Below are 25,359 nucleotides of genomic sequence, written 5' to 3'. Positions count from 1 at the left end.
AAAAAATTTTTACTTTTTGCTATAATAAATATCCCCCAAAAATATATAAAGAAAACATTTTTTTCCTCAGTTTAGGCCGATATGTATTCTAAAAAAAAAAAAAAAAAAAAATAAGCGTTTGATTGGTTTATCGCAAAAGTTATAGCGTCTACAAAAAAATAGGGGATAGTTTTATGGCATTTTTATTAATATATATTTTTTTTTTTTACTAGTAATGGCGGCGATCAGCGGTTTTTATTGTGACTACGACATTATAGCGGACACATCGGACAATTTTGGCACATTTTTGGGACCATTGGCATTAATACAGCGATCAATGCTATAAGATTGCATTGATTACTATAAAAATGTCACTGGCAGTGAAGGGGTTAACCACTAGGGGGCGTGGAGGGGTTAAGTGTGTCCTAGGGGAGTGTTTCTTTTAAAATCTTTTATTTATTTCATAAGACACGAAAACACATCTTCGTCAAAAATATAAAAAGTAATGACAACAGTTCAAATATATAAAACTTCTACAATCATCTAAATCATGAGATATATATATATATATATATATATATGGGCTCGACAAACCCCAGGCGCCAGGTCACCAATGCGACCAGAAATCGCGACCTGGCACCTAAGCTGCCACCAGCCGACTCACTATCGATGCCCCAGACATGCAGCAGCATTAACACTGACTGCCGTCCTCCTCCCTCCTTCACACTCTGCAGCACCGCGCTGTGTGTGAAACTGACAAGCAATGGAGAAAGGAGGATCTGTCAGCCTGATGTCGGGGTGGGCGGGACCCGGCCGGGGTGGGGGCGGGACCCAGCAAGCTATCAAACACCAGCCAATGGGATCTGGGCGGGCCGCTACGTGTATGTGGCCCGCCCCTTTTCTTAAGCAGCCCAATCGTTGGCTGGTGTTTGATAGCTGCTGAGTCCCGCCCACCCCGACATCAGGCTGAAATCTGACATATCCACCTCTCTGTTACTTGATAGTTTCACACCCGGCAGGGTCCCGCCAGCTCCTCTGTTACATTTCAGTAACAGAGTGCTCCGTGTGAAACCTGCCAGTGCCTATCAGTGTCACCGCCAATCAGTGCCACCTGCTAGTGCCAACCAGTGCCACCTCCAATCAATACCACCTGCAACCAACCAGTGCCACCTGCCACCGCCAATCAGTGCCAGCGCCAACCAGTGCCACCTGCGAGCGCCACCGCCAATCAGTGCCACCTGCCACCGCCAACCAGTGCCAACGCCAATCAATACCACCTGCCACCGCCAACCAGTGCCACCGCCAATCAATACCACCTGCCACCGCCAACCAGTGCCACCGCCAACCAGTGCCACCTGCCACCACCAACCAGTGCCACCGCCAATCAATACCACCTGCCACCACCAACCAGTGCCACCGCCAATCAATACCACCTGCCACCACCAACCAGTGCCACCGCCAATCAATACCACCTGCCACCAACCAGTGCCACCGCCAATCAGTGCCACCTGCCAGTGCCACCAATCAGTGCCACCTGCCAGCGGCAACCAGTGCCACCTGCCACCGCCAATCAGTGCCACCTGCTAGTGCCAACCAGTGCCACAGCCAATCAATACCACCTGCAACACCACCCAGTGCCACCTGCCAGTGCCACCGTCAGTCAGTGTCGAGTGCCACCGCCAACCAGTGCCACGTGCCACCGCCAACCAGTGCCACGTGCCACCGCCAACCAGTGCCACCACCAACCAATGCCACCTGCCAATGCCAACCAGTGCCACTGCCAATCAGTGCCACCTGCCAGTGCCACCGCCAACTAATGCCACCTGCCAACACCAACCAGTGCCACCGCCAATCAGTGCCATCTGCCAGTGACAACTAGTGCCATCACCAACCAGGGCGACCTGCCAGTGCCAATAGTGCCACCTGCCAGTTTCAAACCAGTGTCACCTGCCAATGCCAACCAGTGTCACCTGCCAATGCCAACCAGTGTCACCTGCCAATGCCAACCAGTGTCACCTGCCAATGCCAACCAGTGTCACCTGCCAATGCCAACCGGCAGTTCTACGTTCCTTCCAGTGGCAACCAGTGCCACCTGCCAGTGCCAGCTAGTTCCATCTGTTGCCAGCCTTACTCTTTCTGGTCAGCCCATACCCCTGATGTAACAGCGTTTCAATGGAGTTATTGACTGGGTGCTCCATTGTGAGTTAGGGATAGGGGGTGAAAATGAGTGGCCTTACTCCGGGAGCTGAAAAAAAAACTGGCTCCTAAATTCAAAGCAAATTTGTCAACCCCTGAGATAGATAGATAGATAGATAGATAGATAGATAGATAGATAGATAGATAGATAGATAGATAGATAGATAGATAGATAGATAGATAGATAGATAGATAGATAGATAGATAGATAGATAGATAGATAGATAGATAGATAGATAGATAGATAGATAGATAGATAGATAGATATAGATAGATATAGATATATATAAAATGATGGACATGTCTACCATTCCTAGCGGTCACCTAATCCTCTTACACTATTTCTCTATAGCTAGTGGTCTGTTCCATCAAGTTATACCCTGTTGCCGTATGTGTCCCTGTACTTCTTGCCTCAGATTTTCCCAAACTTAATAAACACGAGATAGAACCCATCTCTATGAAAAACGTATAATTAAAAAAAAAAATAAAGGGGGGGGCACCCCCTCCTTCCAAAGGAGATGGAGGTGGCGAACGTGCTCCCCTCAAGGTGTTACTCGATCAAGAGAGATCCATTTGTCTCCCCGACATTCTTCTAAATGGCCCCGTTTAGATTACATTTATTTAGTCTACCATATTGCTTTCAAACAGGGTCCGTCCCTGATTGTTTCTAACTGTGTGGGGGATGGGTTGTGTGTGACACGACACTGATCCCGATGACAGGGAGCAGACGATCAGTGTGCTGTCATTAGGCAGAATGGAGAGATGCTGTTTACATCAGCATCTCTCCGTTCTTGAGCTCCGTGACACGATTGCCGGTATCCCCGCGGCGATCGAGTCCATGGGTCCCGCAGGCACAGTCACGGAGCTCGCGGCATGCTTCCACGCACGGTCGGGAATTTTAAAGTAACGTGCGGGTACGTTACTTTGCCCAGCTGTGCCATTCTGCTGGCATATACATGCCGACAGCGGTCAGCAAGTGGTTAAAGGTGATGAAAACAATTATCCCCAGGCACTGGAAAACACCACATGTACCCACGGTAACAGGATGGCTATCTGCCGTGGATTCTCTTTACTAAATGGAGGTGACAGCGGCCATGGCTTCAGAAAATACTGACAAATTCTACAAATGATGGAAATCACGGCTCCTCTAAGTACTCTGATTATTTTGCCAAGATGCAAAATGGCTGTCTTAGTGAGATGGGATCATTGATACCGGACATATATACCTGGTTCTTGAATAATGAAGGACCTCGGGACTGGAACCCCTAGGACTAACATGAAAACCACTTATGTATACAGCGGGGAAATAACCTAAACTTAATTCGTTTTTTTTTTTTACCTCCCCCTACTGCCATTTCATTTCTTAGTTCTTTTCTGCCCCCTTTATATTCTAATACTAATCCTTACAACACTCACAAAGAAAACACAACCCGCAACTACCGAGTACACTGGAACACAAAATGTAAAAGATTATTAATAGGTTTTAATAGTTTGAACTGTGATATGGGCTGTCTGCACAAGCAGGAAATATTTTATTGTCCGAGAACGAATCCAACACAGCACACCATGGATGTATTGTGTGACACCCAGGGAAGCTATCTTTGTATACTTTGTTATGACTATGTGTTTGCTCAAAAAAATAAAAAATAAAAAAAAAAAATCATTGAAGAAAAAAAAACAAAAAAAAACAAAAAAAAACATCCAATAAAAACATTTTTTACAAATCTAATGTCTTCTTTTTGTTTTGTTTTTAGAAAAAATAATAATAATCACAATAATTGTATTGTGATTGGTTTGCACAAATGTTATATAGTCTACAAACTATGGGATATATTTATGGAAATTTTATTTATTTTTACTGGGAATGGCGGCGATCTGTGCCTTATAGCAAGACTGCGATATGTCATTCTGAAACTGACACTTTTTGGAGACCAGTGACACCAATACAGTGATTAATGCAAAAAAATATGCACTGTCACTGTACTAATGACACTATGGCAGGGAAGGGGTTAACATCAGGGGTGATCAAAGGGTTAACTGTGTGCCTAGCCAGTGTTTGTGTATTATGGGAGGTGCTTATGGCATGGATCTATGTCCCTGCTTTGCAGGAACACAGGAGCCATGACTTTCCTACTGACAGAACAGCAATGTGTCTTGTTTACATAGGCAGATCACCGCTCTAGCTCTCTGCCTAATGATCAGCAGGTCCTGGCAAACATCAAGTCCACAGTAACCGCACATCAGCTACTACTGTGTATAATCACAGCAGGAGCGGGTTGCCAGCTTGCCAGACCAGAAAATGCAGGGTCACGTACTAGGTACACGATTTTGCACAGCATCTTGCCGCCATATATCCAAGCAGTTAAAGGAAAATCGTACAAGAAAAATTTTCGTGCTTCCCACATCGGATAATTTTCCATGAATTTTCATGATTGGCTCTTCAAGAGGAAGTAAACCCCGATGGGTTTTACTTCCTCTTTTGCTTGCTGCAAATGAAAAGCATAATGGGCTACTATGCATCGCATACTAGCCCATTATGTGCGTCATAGCTGCAAAAGAATCCAGCGATATCCCCTGTGTAGGCAGCGTCCATCTTCTGGCCCCTCTTCCTTCCGGGCTGCGGACTCCGGCTCTGCGGTTTGCACACATGCGCACTGGAGCCGCGGTTAACGGCACAGGCTAGGGAAGAAACTGCACTTTTTTGTTTCTTCCCCGCGCATGCACCGTTAGAATTTTCGGCTGACTAGAAGTGAAATATCTACTAAACGGCCCATGTTTAGGAGATATTTCCACTACCTATAGGTAAGCTTTATTCTAGGCTTACCTATAGGTATAAGTCCAAAAAGTGGGTTTACAAGCACTTTCAAAGCTGTGTTTCAACAATCACATTATCGTACGATTGATTCGAAAGCTGTATTTTTTTCATATGATTTTCTGATTGCGTGTATGGGTCTTAGGTACCCACATGAGATTGTTATGGGACCCAAGCGGTCTGTGATGGCATTGACTTGTACCCACAAACATACGCGGCTCCTAACAAAATTAGCAGAATATATTTTATCATCTGAAATCATTTCTTTTTAAACAAAATCCACATGTTCTGTACATGTGATACAGAGGTCAAGAAAAGAAGAGACGTGTGGCATCAATGACATAATACAACACCAGGCGGGTACATTACTAGAAACTGGAGGATAGAGAGCTCTCCAAAACGGTGACGTTTCACCTTTGATTCTCCCAGAAAATGATAGGAGGAGGAGGAGGAGGAGGAGGAGGAGGAGGAGGAGGAGGAGGAGTAGGGGTCTGTGGGTCTCTATAGGCCGGATTTCCACTTGAGTGGAAAACTTTTAAAGCATAAATTAATTTTTAGTCTGGATTCCCACCTCTGCATTTGTAATGCTTTTTGTATTTTGCAGATTTGCAATACAGAATGCGTTCCATAAGAAACCATGTTAAATGGACTGTACTGCAAATCTGTGAAATGCAAAAAAGCACCAAAAATGCATTGGTGTGAATCCAGCCTTAGAAAGAAAAAAAAAATTCACTTTTTTTTTGCAGGAAAAACAATATGCATTTATTATTTTTTTTGTTAGGGACCTGTAAAGCATTGATTGCACCCGCGATCAGCCAATTGTGGGTGTAATGCCTGCAGACTGTCTGCCCGTACCTCTGATATAAGCAGACAGTTACAGTCTGGCAGGAAGCTCAAAGAGCGATCAACAGCTCCCTTGTAAGCTCTAACGAGTAGGCCTACTGTATTAAAAAGTGTATTGTATTTGTAATGGCTACCCTCAAGTTGGAAAGCCCTGCGTAAACTGTTGGCGCTATATAAATCCTGTATTATAATAATAATAATAATAATAATACAAGCTGGCAGCTGCAAAGTCTGTTGGGACTTGTAGTTTTCCCATTCACAGAAAACTGTGTCGTGTTTTCTTTAGCTTGTGGTAGCCGGGGGTTGGAGAAGCATGCCATCAAAGCAGGGACTGGGGTGCGGGAGCCGATGTAATTGTAACAGGTTAAAAAAGGTGAATTTGTCCTTAAAGCGGAGTTCTGCTTAAAAAAAAAAAATAAAAAAAAATCCTGCAGCTGCTGACTTTTAATAATCAGACACTTGCCTATCCAGGGTCCAGCAATGCGTGGATGGAAGCTCCGCTCCTCTCTGCGGTGCCGGCAATGTCACTGTGGGCGCCCGGCCATGGCTTCACACCCGGGCACGCACTGCTGATGCGGGAGCCGTGCTGCACACTGTGACTGGCCAGGCAATCACATGTCCCAGGTGATTGCCAAGAGAGAGGGGGGAGAGGTGATTTTCCCTCCGGTGTCACGGGTGTGCCAGGAGGAAATGGGAGCTGGAATCCTCTATTAAAAAAAATAAAAATAAAAAAAAAAAGGTCTCCCCTCTCCCCCCCCCCCCCCCCCAAAAAAAAGTCACATGTCAGGGGGGTCACCTTCCCTTAAAGCGGAAGTTCCATTTTTAGGTGGAACTTCACTTTAAAGATAGATGTCGTCAACCTTCTCTAAATGAGGAGTCCATAAAACCCATCAGTGACCCCGCAAAGTTTTTGATCAAACTCATTTGATTGGGTCGTCCTTGTACAAAACTTAGAGGCTTTTTTTTTTATTCTGTAGATAAAACAGATGCAATACAATCCAATCCAATCCAATCTAGGGGCAAAATTAACACAGGCTGGCCACACTAGAAGGGGGCCCCCCCCCCAGTCCTGGCTTGTTACAGTACTAGGGCCCCCCCCCCAGTCCTGGCTTGTTACAGTACTAGGGCCCCCCCCCAGTCCTGGCTTGTTACAGTACTAGGGCCCCCCCCCCAGTCCTGGCTTGTTACAGTACTAGCCCCCCCCCCCCAGTCCTGGCTTGTTACAGTACTAGGCCCCCCCCCCAGTCCTGGCTTGTTACAGTACTAGGGCCCCCCCCCCAGTCCTGGCTTGTTACAGTACTAGGGCCCCCCCCCCAGTCCTGGCTTGTTACAGTACTAGGGGCCCCCCCAGTCCTGGCTTGTTACAGTACTAGGGGGGCCCCCCCAGTCCTGGCTTGTTACAGTACTAGGGGCCCCCCCAGTCCTGGCTTGTTACAGTACTAGGGCCCCCCCCCAGTCCTGGCTTGTTACAGTACTAGGGCCCCCCCCCCAGTCCTGGCTTGTTACAGTACTAGGGGCCCCCCCCAGTCCTGGCTTGTTACAGTACTAGGGCCCCCCCCAGTCCTGGCTTGTTACAGTACTAGGGCCCCCCCAGTCCTGGCTTGTTACAGTACTAGGGCCCCCCCCCAGTCCTGGCTTGTTACAGTACTAGGGCCCCCCCCAGTCCTGGCTTGTTACAGTACTAGGGCCCCCCCCAGTCCTGGCTTGTTACAGTACTAGGGCCCCCCCCAGTCCTCGTTTATTATAATACTAGGGCCCCCCCGTCCTCTTTTATTATAATACTAGGGGCCCCCCAGTCCTGGCTTATTATAATACTAGGGGCCCCCCAGTCCTGGCTTATTATAATACTAGGGGCCCCCCCAGTCCTGGCTTATTATGATAATAGGGGCCCCCCCAGTCCTGGCTTATTATGATAATAGGGGCCCCCCCAGTCCTGGCTTATTATGATAATAGGGGCCCCCCCAGTCCTGGCTTATTATAATACTAGGGGCCCCCCCAGTCCTGGCTTATTATGATACTAGGGGCCCCCCAGTCCTGGTTTATTATGATACTAGGGGCCCCCCAGTCCTGGTTTATTATGATACTAGGGGCCCCCCAGTCCTGGTTTATTATGATACTAGGGGCCCCCCAGTCCTGGTTTATTATGATACTAGGGGCCCCCCAGTCCTGGTTTATTATGATACTAGGGGCCCCCCAGTCCTGGTTTATTATGATACTAGGGGCCCCCCAGTCCTGGTTTATTATGATACTAGGGGCCCCCCAGTCCTGGTTTATTATGATACTAGGGGCCCCCCAGTCCTGGTTTATGATACTAGGGGCCCCCCAGTCCTGGATTATTATACTAGGGGCCCCCCAGTCCTGGTTTATTATGATACTAGGGGCCCCCCAGTCCTGGTTTATTATGATACTAGGGGCCCCCCAGTCCTGGTTTATTATAATACTAGGGCCCCCCAGTCCTGGCTTATGACACTATAAGGGCCCCTGGTGGTGCAGCCTGTGTCCCTTCAGCTGTAAATAGTGATGTTGGATGGAGAGGAGGCCCCCCCATGACCTCCTATAGTCACCCCCTGATAGCAGTCTATAGAGCAGTGTGCCCCCCATATACACATTATATACAGAGCTGAGTCACCTCCATGTCACACACCGCCAGCCTATGACCACCCTCCTCCTCCCCCCTCCACACACAATACCCGGCCATCCTCTCACCTCACAGCTCTTCTACAGGGACCGGCACCGACAACTCTCCCATCAACCAGCAATGACATCCACACCTCCGCCCTCCTGCACCTTCCTCTACCTCGCAATCTCCTGATGACAGTCACTTCCCTGACAACACAGCTGCTGCGACTTCTTTCACTCGATTGGACGCGGCCGCTGTCCCTCACCGCCCATCCCGCTTTGGATTGGGCAAAAATCACAGAGCCGCCTATTAGCCAGAAAGGGAGGCGGGAGCGAGTTACCAGGAGTAACAAGGAGCGCTGGGACCGGGATTGGCTGAGAGCGACGTCACTTAACCACTGACACGAGCCCGCTGGTGTGACACGTGCAGTGTGTGGCGGGATTGGTCTGTCATTGAGATGTGTGGAGACTGGAGGGGGCTATACTGAACCTCCAACCTCATGTGTTATAATGGGGACTGTCTGTACACCGGCCCACCCCCCATAGACAACAAAACAAGAGCTTATAAACTGCAACTTCACTCTCTCAATCAGCAGTGACTGCTTTTAATCCTTATACTGCTAGCCTTAGTAAATAGGAAAGTATATCTATCCTATTTACTTGTTTTATACTTTCTTTTTACATTTCTTCAGTTACTTTTTGGCCTAGGCATATGATGTCATACATCCCAGGAGGAGAGGAGGGGCTTTTTCAGCTAACCACACCCTCCCGTCTGAATGGCTGAGCTAAGGGCAGGTGGATTCCAGGAAGTAAAAGCTACATTAATCATTTGCCCTTACTCAAGATGGCCACGGCTAGAAATGCTAGGGGGAGTTTTTTTCAAAGTGATTTAGTCAAAACAAAGCCTGGAGACATGGATGGATGGGGGAGATTGCTTTGAATTTTGAATTAAAATGTTTGGTTTGTGGTGTTTCATAGCTTCCAACTGTCCCTGATTACGAGGGACTGTCCCTGATGTGGAGCAATGTCCCTCTGTCCCTCTGTCTTCCTCATTGGTCCCTCATTTTGGTCTGATTTATATCGTTTTATATAAAATGCACTTTTTATCTTTCAGAAAGTGTTTCTCGGTGCTAAACCTTTCATCCAAATTCTAAATTGCTGCATTTGTAAATGCACACCTGAGCGTTGTGTAGCTTGAAACCTGAAGCTACAAAACACTGGAGGGAAAAAAAATCAATTATTCTCAATGGAGATGGTTCACATCTCCACTCCAAGTCGCCTGAAGCTCAAACAAGTTCTGGACCCTTTTTTGTCACTCGAAACAGGCAAATTTGGGCGTTTTTTTCTTTTTTACATTGGTGACCCTTTGCCCTGCACAAAATCGCAGAAAAACGCAGTAAAAAAACCGCAAAATCGTGGTCAAAACCGCAGTAAAATCGCGCAATTTCCTGCCTGAAAACGCTATGCTCAGGTGTGAATGGGGCCTTAGGGCCGGGTTCACATATGGGCGGCCACAGCCTCATGTCTTTGGTCCATTGTGTGTCAGTTCACCAGTTCAGGTCCAGATTTTTGCCTGAATTCACACCTGAACCGGACACAAAACATGCACCGGGTCCTTTTTCAATACGGACCACGACCACCCCGGACATGTGTGAACTAGTGATGGGCTCAGGCGTGTTTGGAACGAACCTGCCAGGAAGCCATCACTGCATACCGCCAATCATAGGCAGTGAGGCATTTCCCAACCAGTAGTTGCACATGCACATGTTGCCTATGATTGGCGGTGTGCAGTGATGGCTTCCTGGCGGGTTAGATCCGAGACCATTCCTAGTGTGAACCGGCTCCAATGAGAGCCAGTCACATTTAACTATCATTCGAATTGGATGCGGGGAAACCTACATCCAATTCTAATATGTGTGAACCCGGCCTAAACATGATTGTGCTCCAGACAAATCTCTGAATACACACACACACCAGGAGCATTTGTGCGAGTAAAAGTACTCATGCAAATGCTCGGTATCAGTCCCGATACCGGTACTAGTATTAGTATCGGGACAACCCTACTTTACAAACACTTGAACTTTAATGGCATCCCAGTCTTAGTCCGTAGGGTTCAATGCAGGCCAGTCAAGTTTTTTGGGAGCCCCATTAGGGGGCTTTGGTGAAATATCAGGGGTCTAAACAGGGGGAATTTGCACCACACTGGGTGATTAGGGTGTGCCAAGGCACACCTGGCACACCCTGTGCGCACGCCTATGATTAGTACTAAGGCTGTCAGTTATTTTGGGTTTGAGTTACTAGTTATTGTAGTAGAAAGGGATTATCTCTACATACGCTGGAGCCCTGTTCTAGGTGGAGGCATATATATATTCCTAGTCCACACTTCCTTTAGCAAAGGCTCTGGCTCATTTGGTTATCTGCAGGTTGGGGCCATAGCCTGTGTGGAGAGGGTAACTTCATATGACCCCCCCCCCCCCCCATAACATAGCACGCACGCACGCACGCACGCACGCACGCACGCACGCACGCACGCACGCACGCACGCACTATATTGCCAAAAGTATTGGGACGGCTGCCTTTACACACACATGAACTTTAATGGCATCCAGTCTTAGTCCGTAGGGTTCAATGCTGAGTTGGTCCACCCTTTGTTGCTATAACAACTTCAACTCTCCTGGGAAGGCTGTCCACAAGGTTTAGGAGTGTGTCTATGGGAATGTTTGACCATTCTTCCAGAAGTGCATTTGTAAGGTCAGGCACTGATGTTGGACGAGAATGCCTGACTCGTAGTCTCCGCTCTAATTCATCCTAAAGGTGTTCTATCAGGTTGAGGTCAGGACTCTGTACAGGTCCGTCAAGTTCCTCCACCCCAAACTCGCTCATCCATGTCCTTATGGACTTTGCTTTGTGCATCGGTGCGCAGTCATGTTGGAACAGGAAGGGGCCATCCCCAAACTGCTCCCTCAAACTTGGGAACATGAAATTGTCCAAAATGTCTTGGTATGCTGACACCTTAAAGCAGAGTTCCACCCAAAAGTGGAACTTCTGCTTTAAGCACTCCTCACACCCTTACATGCCACATTTGTCACGTCATTTTTTGGGGGAGGAGTGGTCACCTTCTTTTTAGTGGGACTTCCTGTCCCACTTCCTCCTTCCTCTTCTCGGCCACCTAGGTGACTCCTCCTCTCGCCCTAGGCAGCCCCTCCCTGCCAGCAATCTTCTGGGACACATCACAGGTTCCAGAAGATTGCCTGGCCAATAGTAGAGTGCAGCGCGACTCACGCCGTGAAGCTGCAAGGTTCATATAGCCATAAATGAGCGAGTTTGGGGTGGAGGAACTTGACTGGCCTGCCAAGAGTCCTGATCTTAACCCGATAGAACACCTTTGGGATGAATTAGAGCGGAGACTGCGAGCCAGGCCTTCTCGCCAAACATCAGTGCCTGACCTCACATATGCTCTTCTGGAAGAATGGTCAGATATTCCCATAGTCACACTCCTAAACCTTGTGGACAGCCTTCCTAGAAGAGTTGAAGCTGTTACAGATGCAAAGGGTGGGCCAACTCAATATTGAACCCTACAAACTAAGACTGGGGTGCCATTAAAGTTCATATGCGTGTAAAGGCAGGTGTCCTAATACTTTTGGTAATATAATATATATATATATATATATATATATGTAGCGGCCATAACCCATTGCAGGGCGACCTTGACTTTATGGGCTTACCAGTTACCTTCTCTTGGCCTGCTCTTCCACTTCTAGGGGTTCTCAGGGTTGATACACAATAACTTGCACACTGACACAGATGAAGTCCTTTTTTAACCACTTAAGGACCGCCGCATGTAAATATACATCGGCAGAATGGCACGGGCGGGCACAATCACGTACACGTACGTGCCTGCCTTCCAGTGGGTGGGGGGTCTGTTCGGACCCCCTCCCGCTGGCTGCGGCAGTCCGTTTTGCTTCAGGAGCGATCCAGGATGAGGGGATGGCCGTTGGTTTCTGGCCATCCCCTCTCGATCGCTCCTGGCGAATGAGAAGCTTCCCCTGCCTGTGTAGTGTAAACACAGGCAGGAGGAAGTGATGTCACTCTCCTTGGGGCCTTCTTTTTGACCGGACTGCAAGGAGAGAAGACATAGTAAGTGTGCACCAACACTACACTGACACGTAGGTACACATAGGCACACTGTCACCCCCTGATCACCCCCCCCCCCCCCAGTCACAGTGTCACTGATTGCAGTGATCATTTATTTACTAATCACTGCATTTAGTGTCAGTTGTAGCTTTAAAAACTGTCAGGGCAGTTAGTGTTAGGTCCAGGGTAGCCCCCTACCCCCCCTAATAAAGGTTTAACCCCCTGATTGCCCCTAGAGTTAACCCTTTCACCCCTTTTGCCAGTATCACTAAGCGATCATTTTTCTGATCGCTGCATTAGTGTCACTGGTGCCGCTAGGTAGCTAGTTATTTTTTAGGTTCATCTCCAGGTTTCTATAGCGTTAGGTACGCCCATATATAACCTAATAAAGGTTTTAACCCCCTGATTGCCCCTAGAGTTAACCGTTTCACCAGCGATCACCGTATAAGTGTCACTGGTGACCCTGGATAGCCAGTTAGTTATTTAGGTTCCCCGTCAGGTTTTTATATAGCGTCAGGGACCCCCATATACTACCTAATAAAGGTTTCAACCACCTGATTGCCCCTAGTTAACCCTTTCACCAGTGATCACTGTTTAAGTGTTACGGGTGACGCTGGTTAGTTAGTTTGCTTTTTATAGCATCAGGGCACCCACCATTTATTACCCAATAAAAGTTTAACCCCCTGATCACCCGGCAGGTGATATCAATTAGGTTTTAGGGTCAGATAGGGTCTGCGTTGCCCCAGGCAGCGCTAGGTTACTGCCAGTCCCGCTAACACCCACGCACAAAGCATACACCTCCCGTAGTGGTATAGTATCTGAACAGATCAATATCTGATCTGATCAGATCTATACTAGCGTCCCCAGCAGTTTAGGGTTAAAAAAAACGCATTGTTAGCGGGATCAGCCCAGATACCTGCTAGCACCTGCGTTTTGCCCCTCTGCCCAGCCCACCCAAGTGCAGTATCGATCGATCACTGTCACTTACAAAACACTAAACACATAACTGCAGCGTTCGCAGAGTCAGGCCTGATCCCTGAGATCGCTAACAGTTTTTTTTGGTAGCGTTTTATATTTAAATCCTGAAGGCAGTGCTTGGTTGTCGGGGTCCCGTACGTGGCTAGGCTCCCAAAAAGTCCCCCACATGTGGTTTTCCCGTACTCAGGAGAAGCAGCAGAATTTATTTATTTTGGGGTGTAATTTCACTTATGCCCATAGCATGTGTGAGCAATATATCATTTAGTGACAACTTTGTGCAAAAAAAAAAAAAAAGTTTGTAATATTCCCGCAACTTTTGGCAAAATATAAAATATTTCATGGACTCAACATGCCTCTCAGTAAATAGCTTGGGGTGTCTACTTCCAAAATGGGGTCATTTGGGGGGGGTTTGTGCTATTTTGGCATTTTATGGCCTTCGAAACTGTGATAGGTAGTGAGGAGTGAAATCAAAAATTTGCACCCTTATGCCTCATACACACGATCAAACAATCCGGTGGAAAAGTCCGACGGACTCAAGTCCGCCGGACAATCCGCCCGTGTGTAGGCTCCGGCGGACTTTTTTTACCCAAAAGTTGGCGACAGAAGACCGGGCCATCGCTTGTAAAAGAGCTAGAAGAAGGTGCGGTGGCCCGGCAAGAAGAACCGAAGAGGGGGACAAGACCCCCGAAGTCGGAAGAAGAGGGCGGTGGCGAAGAAGAAAGCCGAGCTCCTCCGCTAGTGAAAGAGCTAGCAAAAGAGCAGAAGATAGCGGAGGAGTCCGGCGAGAAGACCCCTGAAGACGGAAGAAGACCCCCGGAGCTGTGCAATAAACTATTTTAACCCTCGTGTGTTGTGTTGTTTTTTTTTAACTTTTTTCCACAGGTGAATGGGTAGGGGTACACTGTACCCCATACTCATTCACATAGGGTGGGGGGCCGGGATCCAGGGGCCTCCTTATTAAAGGGGGCTCACGGATTCCGATAAGCCCCCCGCCCGCAGGCCCCGACAACCAATGGCCAGGGTTGTCGGGAAGAGGCCCTTGTCCTCATCAACATGGGGACAAGGTGCTTTGGGGTGGGGGGGGGCCGCGCGGCCCCCCCTTCCCCAAGGCGCTCCCCCATGTTGAGGGCATGCGGCCTGGTACGGCTCAGGAGGGGGGGCGCGCTCGCTCGTCCCCACCCCCTTTCCTGGCCGGCTGGGTAGCGTTCTCGGATAAGGGTCTGATATGGACCTAGGGGGGGACCCCCACGCCGTTTTTTCGGCGTAGGGATTCCCCTTTAAGTCCATACCAGGTGACAGGGCCAGCGAAGCCTCCTTCGTTGTTTCTGGCTACCTGGAGACGTGCTCAAAATGAGCGGAACTTTCCTCCACGTGTGTGGGCGAGTCCATTTATTTCAAAAGTACGGTGGATAGTCCGGCGGACTTAGTACGCATATTAGTCCGCCGCAAAAGTACCGTGTGTGGGCAGGTAGCTCGTTCGGAAAGTCCGGCGGAAAGTCCGCCAGACTAAGTCCGCCGTCTAGTCTGCTACGTGTGTACGCGGCATTAGAAATCCTGAAGTGATTGGTTTTCGGGGTGCCGTACGCGGCTAGACTCCCAAAAAGTCCCACACATGGTATCCCCGTACTCAGGAGAAGCAGCAGAATATATTTTGGGGTGCAATTCCACATATAACTATGACATGTGTGAGCAATATATCATTTAGTGACAACTTTTTGTAAACAATTTTTTTGTCATTATTCAATCACTTGGGACAAAAAAAATATTCAATGGGTTCAACATGCCCCTCAGCAATTTCCTTGGGGTGTCTACTTTCCAAAATGGGGTCATTTGGGGGGGTTTTGTACTGCCCTGCCATTTTAGCACCTCAAGAAATGACATAGGCAGTCATAAATTAAAAGCTGTGTAAATTCCAGAAATGTACTCTAGTTTTTAGACGCTATAACTTTTGCGCAAACCAATAAATAAACGCTTATTGACATTTTTTTTACTAAAGACATGTGGCTGAATACATTTTGGCCGAAATGTATGACTAAAATTGAGTTCATTCGATTTTTCTTATAACTAAAAGTAGAAAATATCTTTTTTTTTCAAAATTTTCTGTCTTTTTCCTTTTATATCGTAAAAAATAAAAATCGCAGAGGCAATCAAATACCATCAAAAGAAAGCTCTATTTGTGGGAAGAAAAGGACGCAAATTTCATTTGGGTACAACATTGCATGACCGCGCAATTACCAGTTAAAGCAGTGCAGTGCGAAATTGTAAAAAGACCTCTGGTCCTTAGGCTGACAATCGGTCCGGGGCTGAAGTGGTTAAGAGGTTTATTTTGCAGTAGAACTTTCAAATAACACAGTCTATTAGGGAACAGAGGGCACAGGTGAAGAACTCAGGCACCTTGAACTGCAGGTCTAGCAAAGTCTCTATTTCCACCCAGAGAGTAGCCACTCACAGCTGGGTACTTCAAGGCTGAACAGATCTCTAACCAGAGATCATGGCAGTCAGCACGTTGACTCAAACTTGAACAATAAACTAAGGGTGAACAGGAACCTTTTTCCACTGTACCTGGAACGTTTCCCATCTCCTCAATGGTACTGGAAAGTGTGAATTCGTCAATGTCCTTCCCAACTCAGTAACCAGACACTTCTCAGGATGCCACTTGCCGGCCTCCTCCGAAGAGTCCTCCCCCGGTCACTTCCACGAGCTGTGGTGTCCCTCCAAGCCGAGAGCACACCCGGACACCTTGAATCCTCCCTCAGTTACTGCGCCTCGGACCAGCCGGGTCCGAGACTCGGGAACAGACGGATCCCTTTCCCAGACCAGGCGGGTCTATCAGAGGCCACCGAATGGAACATGTTGCGGGGTGTCGGAACACCCCGTGACCAGGACCCCTCATGGGGCTACCCCGGTCCTGGAACCAGAACAGACCACATGGGTCTCACAAACAACTCCGGAACCCGAACGCGTGACCCACACCCCCTTAGGTACCCCTTCCCAGACTCCTCAGCGGGCCCCCGGCACTCCCACTGATTGGCTCAGAGAAGGCTGATACCTAAGCATCCAATCAGACCTGGTTCTGGCCTGTCATGTGCACCTCACCGTTCACATGACCAGGCAGAACTTCCAAACATAGCCTGGCCGGACTGGTGTTAAGGCCTACCTACACAATTAACCCTCAGAACCTTTAGGGTTCTAAGGCCAAAAACGAAATTTACATGTGTATGACATTTGATCCCAAAAGTCATCCGCTACATACATACATACATATATATATATATATATATATATATATATATATATATTTAGATATTTAGATATTTATTCTGTGCGTATATTATGTAGCAGAGCGTCCAAGCGAGAGCCTGGGAAAAGTCCTGTTCTAGGTTATATGTCATCCAGGCTCCTCTCATGCACGTTCAGTGATCTCTGATCCATGGTCCAGTTCAGGTTTTGGTCCTCTCCCCCAGGCTGATATAAACTCACCTGTGACAGACAGCCAGTGCTCTCTGCCTAGGAAACACAGACAACACTGGCCTGTGAGAGCGAAAGGTTGGTTAAAAGCTGTTAAACTGTATCTGTGGAAGCTAACAAGCTGTAGGCTTGCTCAGCCTGGTAGTTAGGGCCTGTATATATTGTATAGTTAGTGCTGAGTCATGGCTAGGTTTTTGTTTTGCTATTTTTGTTCCTATTTTGTTTTCTGGAACACTGTACAGCACCTATGTATATAGACTTGTACAGTGCCTTGCGAAAGTATTCGGCCCCCTTGAACTTTTCAACCTTTTGCCACATTTCAGGCTTCAAACATAAAGATATAACATTTTTATTTTTTGTGAAGAATCACCAACAAGTGGGACACAATTGTGAAGTGGAACGAAATCTATTGGATTTTTGAAACTTTTTTAACTAATAAAAAAATGAAAAGTGGTGCGTGCAAAATTATTCGGCCCCCTTGCATTAATACTTTGTAGAGCCACCTTTTGCTGCAATTACAGCTGCAAGTCGCTTGGGGTATGTCTCTTTCAGTTTTGCACATCGAGAGACTGAAATTCTTGCCCATTCTTCCTTGCAAAACAGCTCGAGCTCAGTGAGGTTGGATGGAGAGCATTTGTGAACAGCAGTTTTCAGCTCTTTCCACAGATTCTCGATTGGATTCAGGTCTGGACTTTGACTTGGCCATTCTAACACCTGGATATGTTTATTTGTGAACCATTCCTTTGTAGATTTTGCTGTATGTTTGGGATCATTGTCTTGTTGGAAGATAAATCTCCGTCTCAGTTTCAGGTCTTTTGCAGACTCCAACAGGTTTTCATCCAGAATGGTCCTGTATTTGGCTGCATCCATCTTCCCCTCAATTTTAACCATCTTCCCTGTCCCTGCTGAAGAAAAGCAGGCCCAAACCATGATGCTGCCACCACCATGTTTGACAGTGGGGATGGTGTGTTGAGGGTGATGAGCTGTGTTGCTTTTACGCCAAACATATCGTTTTGCATTGTGGGCAAAAAGTTTGATTTTGGTTTCATCTGACCAGAGCACCTTCTTCCACATGTTTGGTGTGTCTCCCAGGTGGCTTGTGGCAAACTTTAGACAAGACTTTTTATGGATATCTTTGAGAAATGGCTTTCTTCTTGCCACTCTTCCATAAAGGCCAGATTTGTGCAGTGTATGACTGATTGTTGTCCTATGGACAGACTCTCCCACCTCAGCTGTAGTTCTCTGCAGTTCATCCAGAGTGATCATGGGCCTCTTGGCTGCATTTCTGATCAGTCTTCTCCTTGTCTGAGCTGAAAGTTTAGAGGGACGGCCAGGACTTGGTAGATTTGCAGTGGTCTGATACTCCTTCATTTCAAAATGATCGCTTGCACAGTGCACCTTGGGATGTTTAAAGCTTGGAAAATCTTTATGTATCCAAATACGGCTTTAAACTTCTCCACAACAGTATTACGGACCTGCCTGGTGTGTTCCTTGGTCTTCATGATGCTCTCTGCGCTTTCAACAGAACCCTGAGACTATCACAGAGCAGGTGCATTTATACAGAGACTTGATTACACACAGGTGGATTCTATTTATCACCATCAGTCGTTTAGGACAACATTGGATCTTTCAGAGATCCTCGCTGAACTTCTGGAGTGAGTTTGCTGCACTGAAAGTAAAGGGGCCGAATAATTTTGCACGCACCACTTTTCAGTTTTTTATTTGCTAAAAAAGTTTAAAATAACCAATAGATTTCGTTCCACTTCACAATTGTGTCCCACTTGTTGGTGATTCTTCACAAAAAAATTAAATTTTATATCTTTATGTTTGAAGCCTGAAATGTGGCAAAAGTTTGAAAAGTTCAAGGGGGCCGAATACTTTCGCAAGGCACTGTATATATCACAAATAAACACCACACTGTCACTACCTTTCTGGAGTTGGTATCTGTGCCTGAAAGACTGCTCACCCCAGGGAGCTTTGTACCTGCTACCTGTCCCACAGGTTACATATGGTGGAGGATGGGGGCAGCTGTAGTAAGTTACTACTTAACCACTTCCCGACCAGCGCACGACGATGTACGTCGACAGAATGGCACGGGCAGGCATATTGGCGTACATGTACGTCCAATATTCGATGCCGCCCTGCCATCGGGAGCGTGCCGCCGGCGGCGCGCTCCCGCGCTGGTCGGGTCCCCCGTGAGTCCGGTCGCGGGACCCGCGGACTCGATCGCCGCGGGCATCCCCGCGATTGTCTCACGGAGCGGCGGAATGGAGGAAATGCTGTATAAACAGCATTTCTCCATTCTGCCTAGAAACTAGTGACGCTGATCTCTGCTCCATGTGATTGGAGCAGAGATCAGTGTACACTAAATGAAAGCCCAACCCCCCCACAGTTAGTAACACACCCCTAGGAACACTTAACCCCTACACTGCCACCCACTGGTTAACCCTTTCACTGCCAGTGTCATTTACACAGGAATCACTGCATTTATATAGCAGTGATTACTGTATAAATGACAATGGTCCCAAAAATGTGTCAAAAATGGCCAATGGGTCCCCGACAATGTCGCAGTCACAATAAAAATCGCAGATCGCCGCCATTACTAGTAAAAAAAAAAAAAAAAAAAAATTATTAATAAAAATGCTATAAAACTATCCCTATTTTGTAAACGCTATAACTTTTGCGCAAACCAATCAATAATCGCTTATTGCGATTTTTTTTTTTTACCAAAAATGTGTAGAAGAATTTCTTATCGGCCTAAATTGAGGGAAAAAAATGTTTTTTTATATATTTTTGGGGGATATTTATTATAACAAAAAGTAAAAAATAATGCGTTTTTTTCAAAATTGTCGCTCTATTTTTGTTTATAGCGCAAAAAATAAAAACCGCAGGGGTGATCAAATACCACCAAAAGAAAGCTCTATTTGTGGGAAAAAAAGGACGTCAATTTTGTTTGGGAGCCACGTCGCACGACCGCGCAATTGTCAGTTAAAGCGACGCAGTGCCGAATCGCAAAAAGTGGTCTGGTCTTTGACCAGCAAATTGGTCCGGTCTGAAAGTGGTTAAAGGGCCAGTACCTAAAGTGACTAAACATCCTGAAATCCTGAAACAACTGGTGTTATCCAACGCTGCACAACAGCAAGCTAACGCTATTGCACAGGAGCAAACCAAGGCGCTGTGTCAACAGATTGGTGCTGTACAGGAACAAACACAGAGGCTGTTTGAACAGCTAGCCACTGCTGCAAAAGCGGATATGGAAAAACATGACTGAGGTTGTGTAGACGCTAGCACAGTGGTCACCTGCTAAAATTGATGATGTGGGAGACAAACCCTCAGCCATCCATATGGGTCGCATTCTGTCTAGTATGACTGAAGAAGATAATCTAGAGGCCTTTCTGCTAACATTTGAACAGACCACTGAGAGGGAAGGTTGGCTTAATACCCAGTGGGAAAGACTGGTCGTCCCCTTACTTTCTGGGGAATCGTAGAAGGCCTACTATGATCTGGAGTCAGCAGAAGTGAGAGACTATGAAAAGGTCAAGAAGGGAAATCCTGGCGTGACTAGGTGTCACATTGGCAGTTTGAGCACAGCGGGTCCACAGTTGGTTCTTCCAAGATGAGTAGCCCCCAGGATTGCAGATGTTTGCCCTGATCCACCTGGTGCAGAAATGGCTGCAGCCGGTGTCCTTGTCTGGGCCACAAATAGTGGAGTGTGTTGTCATGGACTGATTCCTGAGGTCACTGCCAATTCCCCTGCAGAAGTGGGTGAGTCAAGGAGACCCCAAGTTGGAAGACAACCTGGTGGAGCTCGTTGAGAGATACTTTGCTGCAGAGAGCCTGGTCACCACCCCTACAGCCGCATAGACTTTCCACCCAAAGCCAGGGTCTCCCCAGGCAATCGGTAAGACTGTTCCAGGGGAAGAGGGTGGTAAGCATTGCAAGGAGATGGGGGGAGGATTTTTGGTGCCAGGACTGAAGTTTGGTGTCCCAAACAAGGGAAGACACTGCCTGTCAGCAAACCAAACTGGGGCAATATCAGGTGTTTCCATTGCCAAGAACTGGGACATGTTGCAGCAAACTGTCTATTGACAGAGGAACACATCCCTTAGAAGGCAGTCTGTTTTCTGCTGTTTCATGCACTGCAGCGCCAAGTGTAGGAAAATACAAGTGCCAAATGACTGTTTATTATTATTATTATTCAGGATTTATATAGCGCCAACAGTTTGCGCAGCGCTTTACAATATGAGGGCAGACAGTACACTTACAATACAAATCAATACAGGAGGGATCAGAGGGCCCTGCTTGTTAGAGCTTACAATCTAGAAGGGAGGGTCAAGTTGAAACAAAAGGTAATAACTGTGGGGGGATGAGCTGATGGAGAAAATGAAAATACAGTTAGGTGTGGGTGGGGTAGGCTTCTCTGAAGAGAAGTGTTTTCAGGGATCGTCTAAAAGCTAATAAAGTAGGAGATAGGCGGACAGATTGGGGTAGGGCATTCCATAGGATTGGAGAGGCTTTGGAAAAGTCCTGGAGGCGAGTATGGGAGGAGGTGATGAGGGAGCTAGAGAGCAGGTGGTCTTGAGAGGAACGAAGAGAACGAGTAGGTTGGTATTTAGAGACTAAGCTAGTGATGTAGCTGGGGGCAGAGTTGTGGATGGCTTTGTACGCAGTTGTTAGTATTTTGAATTTAATCCTTTGGCTGAGCGGAAGCCAGTGGAGGGATTGACAGAGAGGAGTAGCAGACACAGAGCGATTGGTAAGGTGGATGAGTCTGGCAGCGGCATTCATGATGGATTGAAGAGGTGACAGACTATGTAGAGGTAAGCCAATGAGAAGGGAGTTGCAGTAGTCGAGGCGAGAGATGACCAGCGAGTGAATTAAGAGCTTTGTTGTGTCAATGGTTAGAAAGGGGCGTATTTTGGAGATGTTGCGGAGGTTGAGGCGGCAGGATTTGGACAGTGATTGGATGTGTTGCTTGAAGGAGAAATCAGAGTCCAGGACTACACCTAGAACCTTGGCGTGAGGGGATGGGCTTATGGTTGTGCCATCGATTTTTGACAGTGAGATCAGGGGAAGGGGCATATGGGGGAGGAAAAATTATAAGTTCGGCTTTGGATAGATTGAGTTTGAGGAAGTGGTGTGACATCCAGACTGATATATCCGATAGTAAATTAGTGATACGTGAGGAGACAGAGGGAGTGAGCTGAGGGGTAGAGAAATAGATTTGGGTGTCGTCAGCATAGAAGTGGTATTGGAAGCCATGGGAGGCTATCAGTTGACCCAGGGAGGAGGTATAGATTGAAAATAGGAGTGGTCCAAGAACAGAACCTTGGGGGACCCCAACAGAGAAAGGAAGAAGAGAGGAGGAAGTAGAGTTGTAAGAAACGCTAAAGGTGCGGTTGGATAAGTAGGAAGAGAACCATCGTAGAGTACAGTCACGGAGACCAAAGGTGTGGAGTTTTTTGAGGAGGAGGGGGTGGTCAACCGTATCAAAGGCAGCAGAGAGGTCCAGGAGGAGGAGTACAGAATAATGTTGATTGGTTTTGGCCGTTAGTAGATCGTTTGTTAGTTTTAGTAGAGCAGATTCTGTGGAGTGTTGAGGACGAAATCCAGACTGAAGGGGATCAAGAAGGCTATTATCAGTGAGGTGGACACTCAGTCGGTTGTAGACCAGACGTTGGATGATTTTGGATAAGAAGGGGAGCAAGGAGATGGGGCGTAGGTTGTTAGGATTGGATGGGTCCAGTGAGGGTTTTTTAAGTATGGGTTTGACAAGTGCGTGTTTTAGAGAGTTGGGGAAGATGCCAGAAGAGAGGGAGAGATTGAAGATGTGAGTTAGAGAGTGTAGCATAGAGCCAGAGGGTGAACGTAGCATTTGTGAGGGAACAGGATCCAGAGGGCAGGTGGTAAGGTGGACATTACCAAGTAGTTTAGCAACTTCTTCTATAGTGGTGGGGTTGAAAGAGGGAATTAATGATTGTGCCTGTGGGCATGATGTGTAAAGCGTGTAGGGTATCAGAACAGTAGAGCTCTCCACGCGAATTGAATCAATCTTCTGTTTGAAGTGATTGCCAATCTCCTGGGCAGTTAGTGAGTTGGCGGATGGAGGCGGTGGAGGACGAAGTATAGAGTTGAAAGTAGAGAAGAGTTGACGGGGACGGCATGATAGGTTTCTGATGAGAGTGATAAAATAGTTCTGCTTGGCAGAGAGGAGGCTGGAATTGTATTTTTGGAGGGCAGATTTATATTGGTTGAAATCTCTCTGAGACTTGGTCTTGCGCCACAGGCGCTCATGAACACGACTATGTTTTTTCAGACTTCTAGTGACATCTGTTTGCCAAGGTTGAAGGGGTCGGGGCTTGATTTTGTGTGTAGTGAGGGGAACCCAGTGAGTCCAGAGAGGCTAGAAGTGAAGCGTTGTAGACAGAAGTGGCTAGGTTGGTGCAGGATAGAGGTGAGATTTTGTTGTAGAGGTTGTCAATAGCAGAGTAGAGAAGAGAAGGCTTGAGATGACGTAGGTTTCTGCGGGTAACTTTAATGCGGTTGGCGGGAGAGGGGGTGAAGGAGAGGGAGAGAGTGAAACTAATAAGGTGGTGATCAGAGAGAGGGAATGGATAGTTAGAGAGTTTGCATGGAGTGCAAAGGTGAGAGAAAACGAGGTCAAGGATATTGCCTTCGGAGTGAGTAGGATCATGTATCCACTGCTTCAGGTCAAAGGAGGAGGTTAGGCTGAGAAGTTTGGAAGGGGCAGAAGTGTTAGTATTAATAGGGATGTTGAAGTCCCTGAGAATGATTGTGGGGATTTCAGCAGAAAGAAAGTAGGGTAACCAGGCAGAGAAGTCATCAAGAAATGTTGATACTGGTCCAGGGGGCCTGTAGATCACTGCTATTCTTAGAGAAATTGGAGTGAAGAGATGAATGCAGTGTGCTTCGAAAGAGGAGTGTGACAGAGAGGGAGGTAGCTGAAGTACCTGAAAGGTGCTATGTGGGGCTAGAAGGATTCCAACACCTCATCCCTTACGTCCATTGGATCTGGGGGAGTGAGTCCAAAGAAGACCACCATGGGATAGGGCAGCAGAAGACGCAGTGTCGGATTCGTGGAGCCAGGTTTCGGTGATGGCAAGTAGGTTAAATGAGTTGGCGATAAAGATATCATGGAGAGAGGTGAGTTTGTTGCAGACAGAGCGGGAGTTCCAAAGGGCACAAGAGAAAGGGAGTCTGGTCTTGGGAAGAATAGAAATGGGAACTAAATTGTGTTGATTGCGGCTGCTGCCAGAGGGTGCAGGGTGATGGGTACAGTTTAATGATGGAGGCCCAGGGCTTGGAGATATATCTCCAGAGGTTAGGAGAAGCAGGAGGGTGAGGGAGGTAATATGGGAGTGAGATTTATATGAAGAAACATGCCCCAGGGTCTTGGAGATTTTTAGTGTGTGTGGATTTAGAATTAGCAGGAGTTGGTGGGTGCAGTAATAAGGAGAGGACAGAAGTGAGGGTGATATATATGCTGTGGGGGGGAGAAGAGGGGTGGAGTTGAGATAATTTTAGTATAGAGGACAGAGCTGTCAGAAGGAGTGGTAGAGAATGCATGTTAGAAGGAGAAAGAGCTAAAGGGTAAAACGAGGTCACCTGGTGTCTTTAGCATATTATGGCCATGCTGGACTCTGGGAGTCTAGTGACTTTGGTTAAAGCTGAGATGGTTGAAACTGTGAATTTTCATGCTAAAAAAGTTGCTGTGATCTGTGTACATGGGTATATCCTGTAGCTGCTAACTTTAAAACTGACTTCGGTACAGTGACCCATTCGGCTGGATTTGTATCCCACTTGATACACAAGGCCATCATTGGTAGGGACTTCCCTAAGTTTTGGGATCGTCCCATCCTGGTCGCAGTACCTGATTTAGTGGCAGAGCCAGAATTCCTGACCAGCCCCGACAATGTGGGTCCAGGAGACTCCTCTCCGGGTTCCCCTGGTTTTTCTTTCTCAGTTATGGCAGAAGGACTGGAGGAGCCTGAGTTAGTTCCCACAACCAGTGAAGGTGGACAGCCGTCTGCTGACTCTGAGGCTACATTCGAGTTTGCTGACCTTAATTTGCACAAGTAAAACTTTGGTACCGAGCAGAGAAAACACCCTACCCTTGCCAGGGCCTGGGAAAATGTAATAGTGATTAATGATGTATCTGTCAAACCAAGGGACAGGCCTTGTTTTCCTTATTTCAGCAGCAATGAGGATTTACTGTATCGTGTCTATAAAAAGAATGATGAAATTGTTAAACAGTTGGTGGTCCCTAAGCCATACAGATGGGTGGTGTTGGAACTTGCCCTTGGGCACTT

The 25,359-nt window shown here is 47.2% G+C and overlaps 1 protein-coding gene across 1 annotated transcript in view; it reads right to left on the bottom strand.

Annotated features, from left to right (window-relative positions):
* Nucleotides 1-8,635, bottom strand: part of ABHD2 (abhydrolase domain containing 2, acylglycerol lipase) — a 104,425-nt gene extending 95,790 nt beyond the window's left edge. The window contains exon 1 of the mRNA XM_077474258.1: nt 8,537-8,635. Within this exon, the coding sequence (XP_077330384.1) occupies nt 8,537-8,595 (59 nt within the window). The 5' untranslated portion in view covers nt 8,596-8,635. The remainder of the gene's footprint in view (nt 1-8,536) is intronic.
* Nucleotides 8,636-25,359: the final 16,724 nt, after the last annotated feature.

The sequence above is a fragment of the Lithobates pipiens genome, unplaced genomic scaffold, assembly GCF_037356315.1.
Source record: "Lithobates pipiens isolate NorthernLeopardFrog02 unplaced genomic scaffold, aLitPip1_a1.2 Scaffold_8, whole genome shotgun sequence".
NCBI classification, from domain to species: Eukaryota; Metazoa; Chordata; class Amphibia; order Anura; family Ranidae; genus Lithobates; species Lithobates pipiens.
Note: the sequence above shows the minus strand (reverse complement) of the source record. Positions and strands in the feature narration are given on the sequence as shown.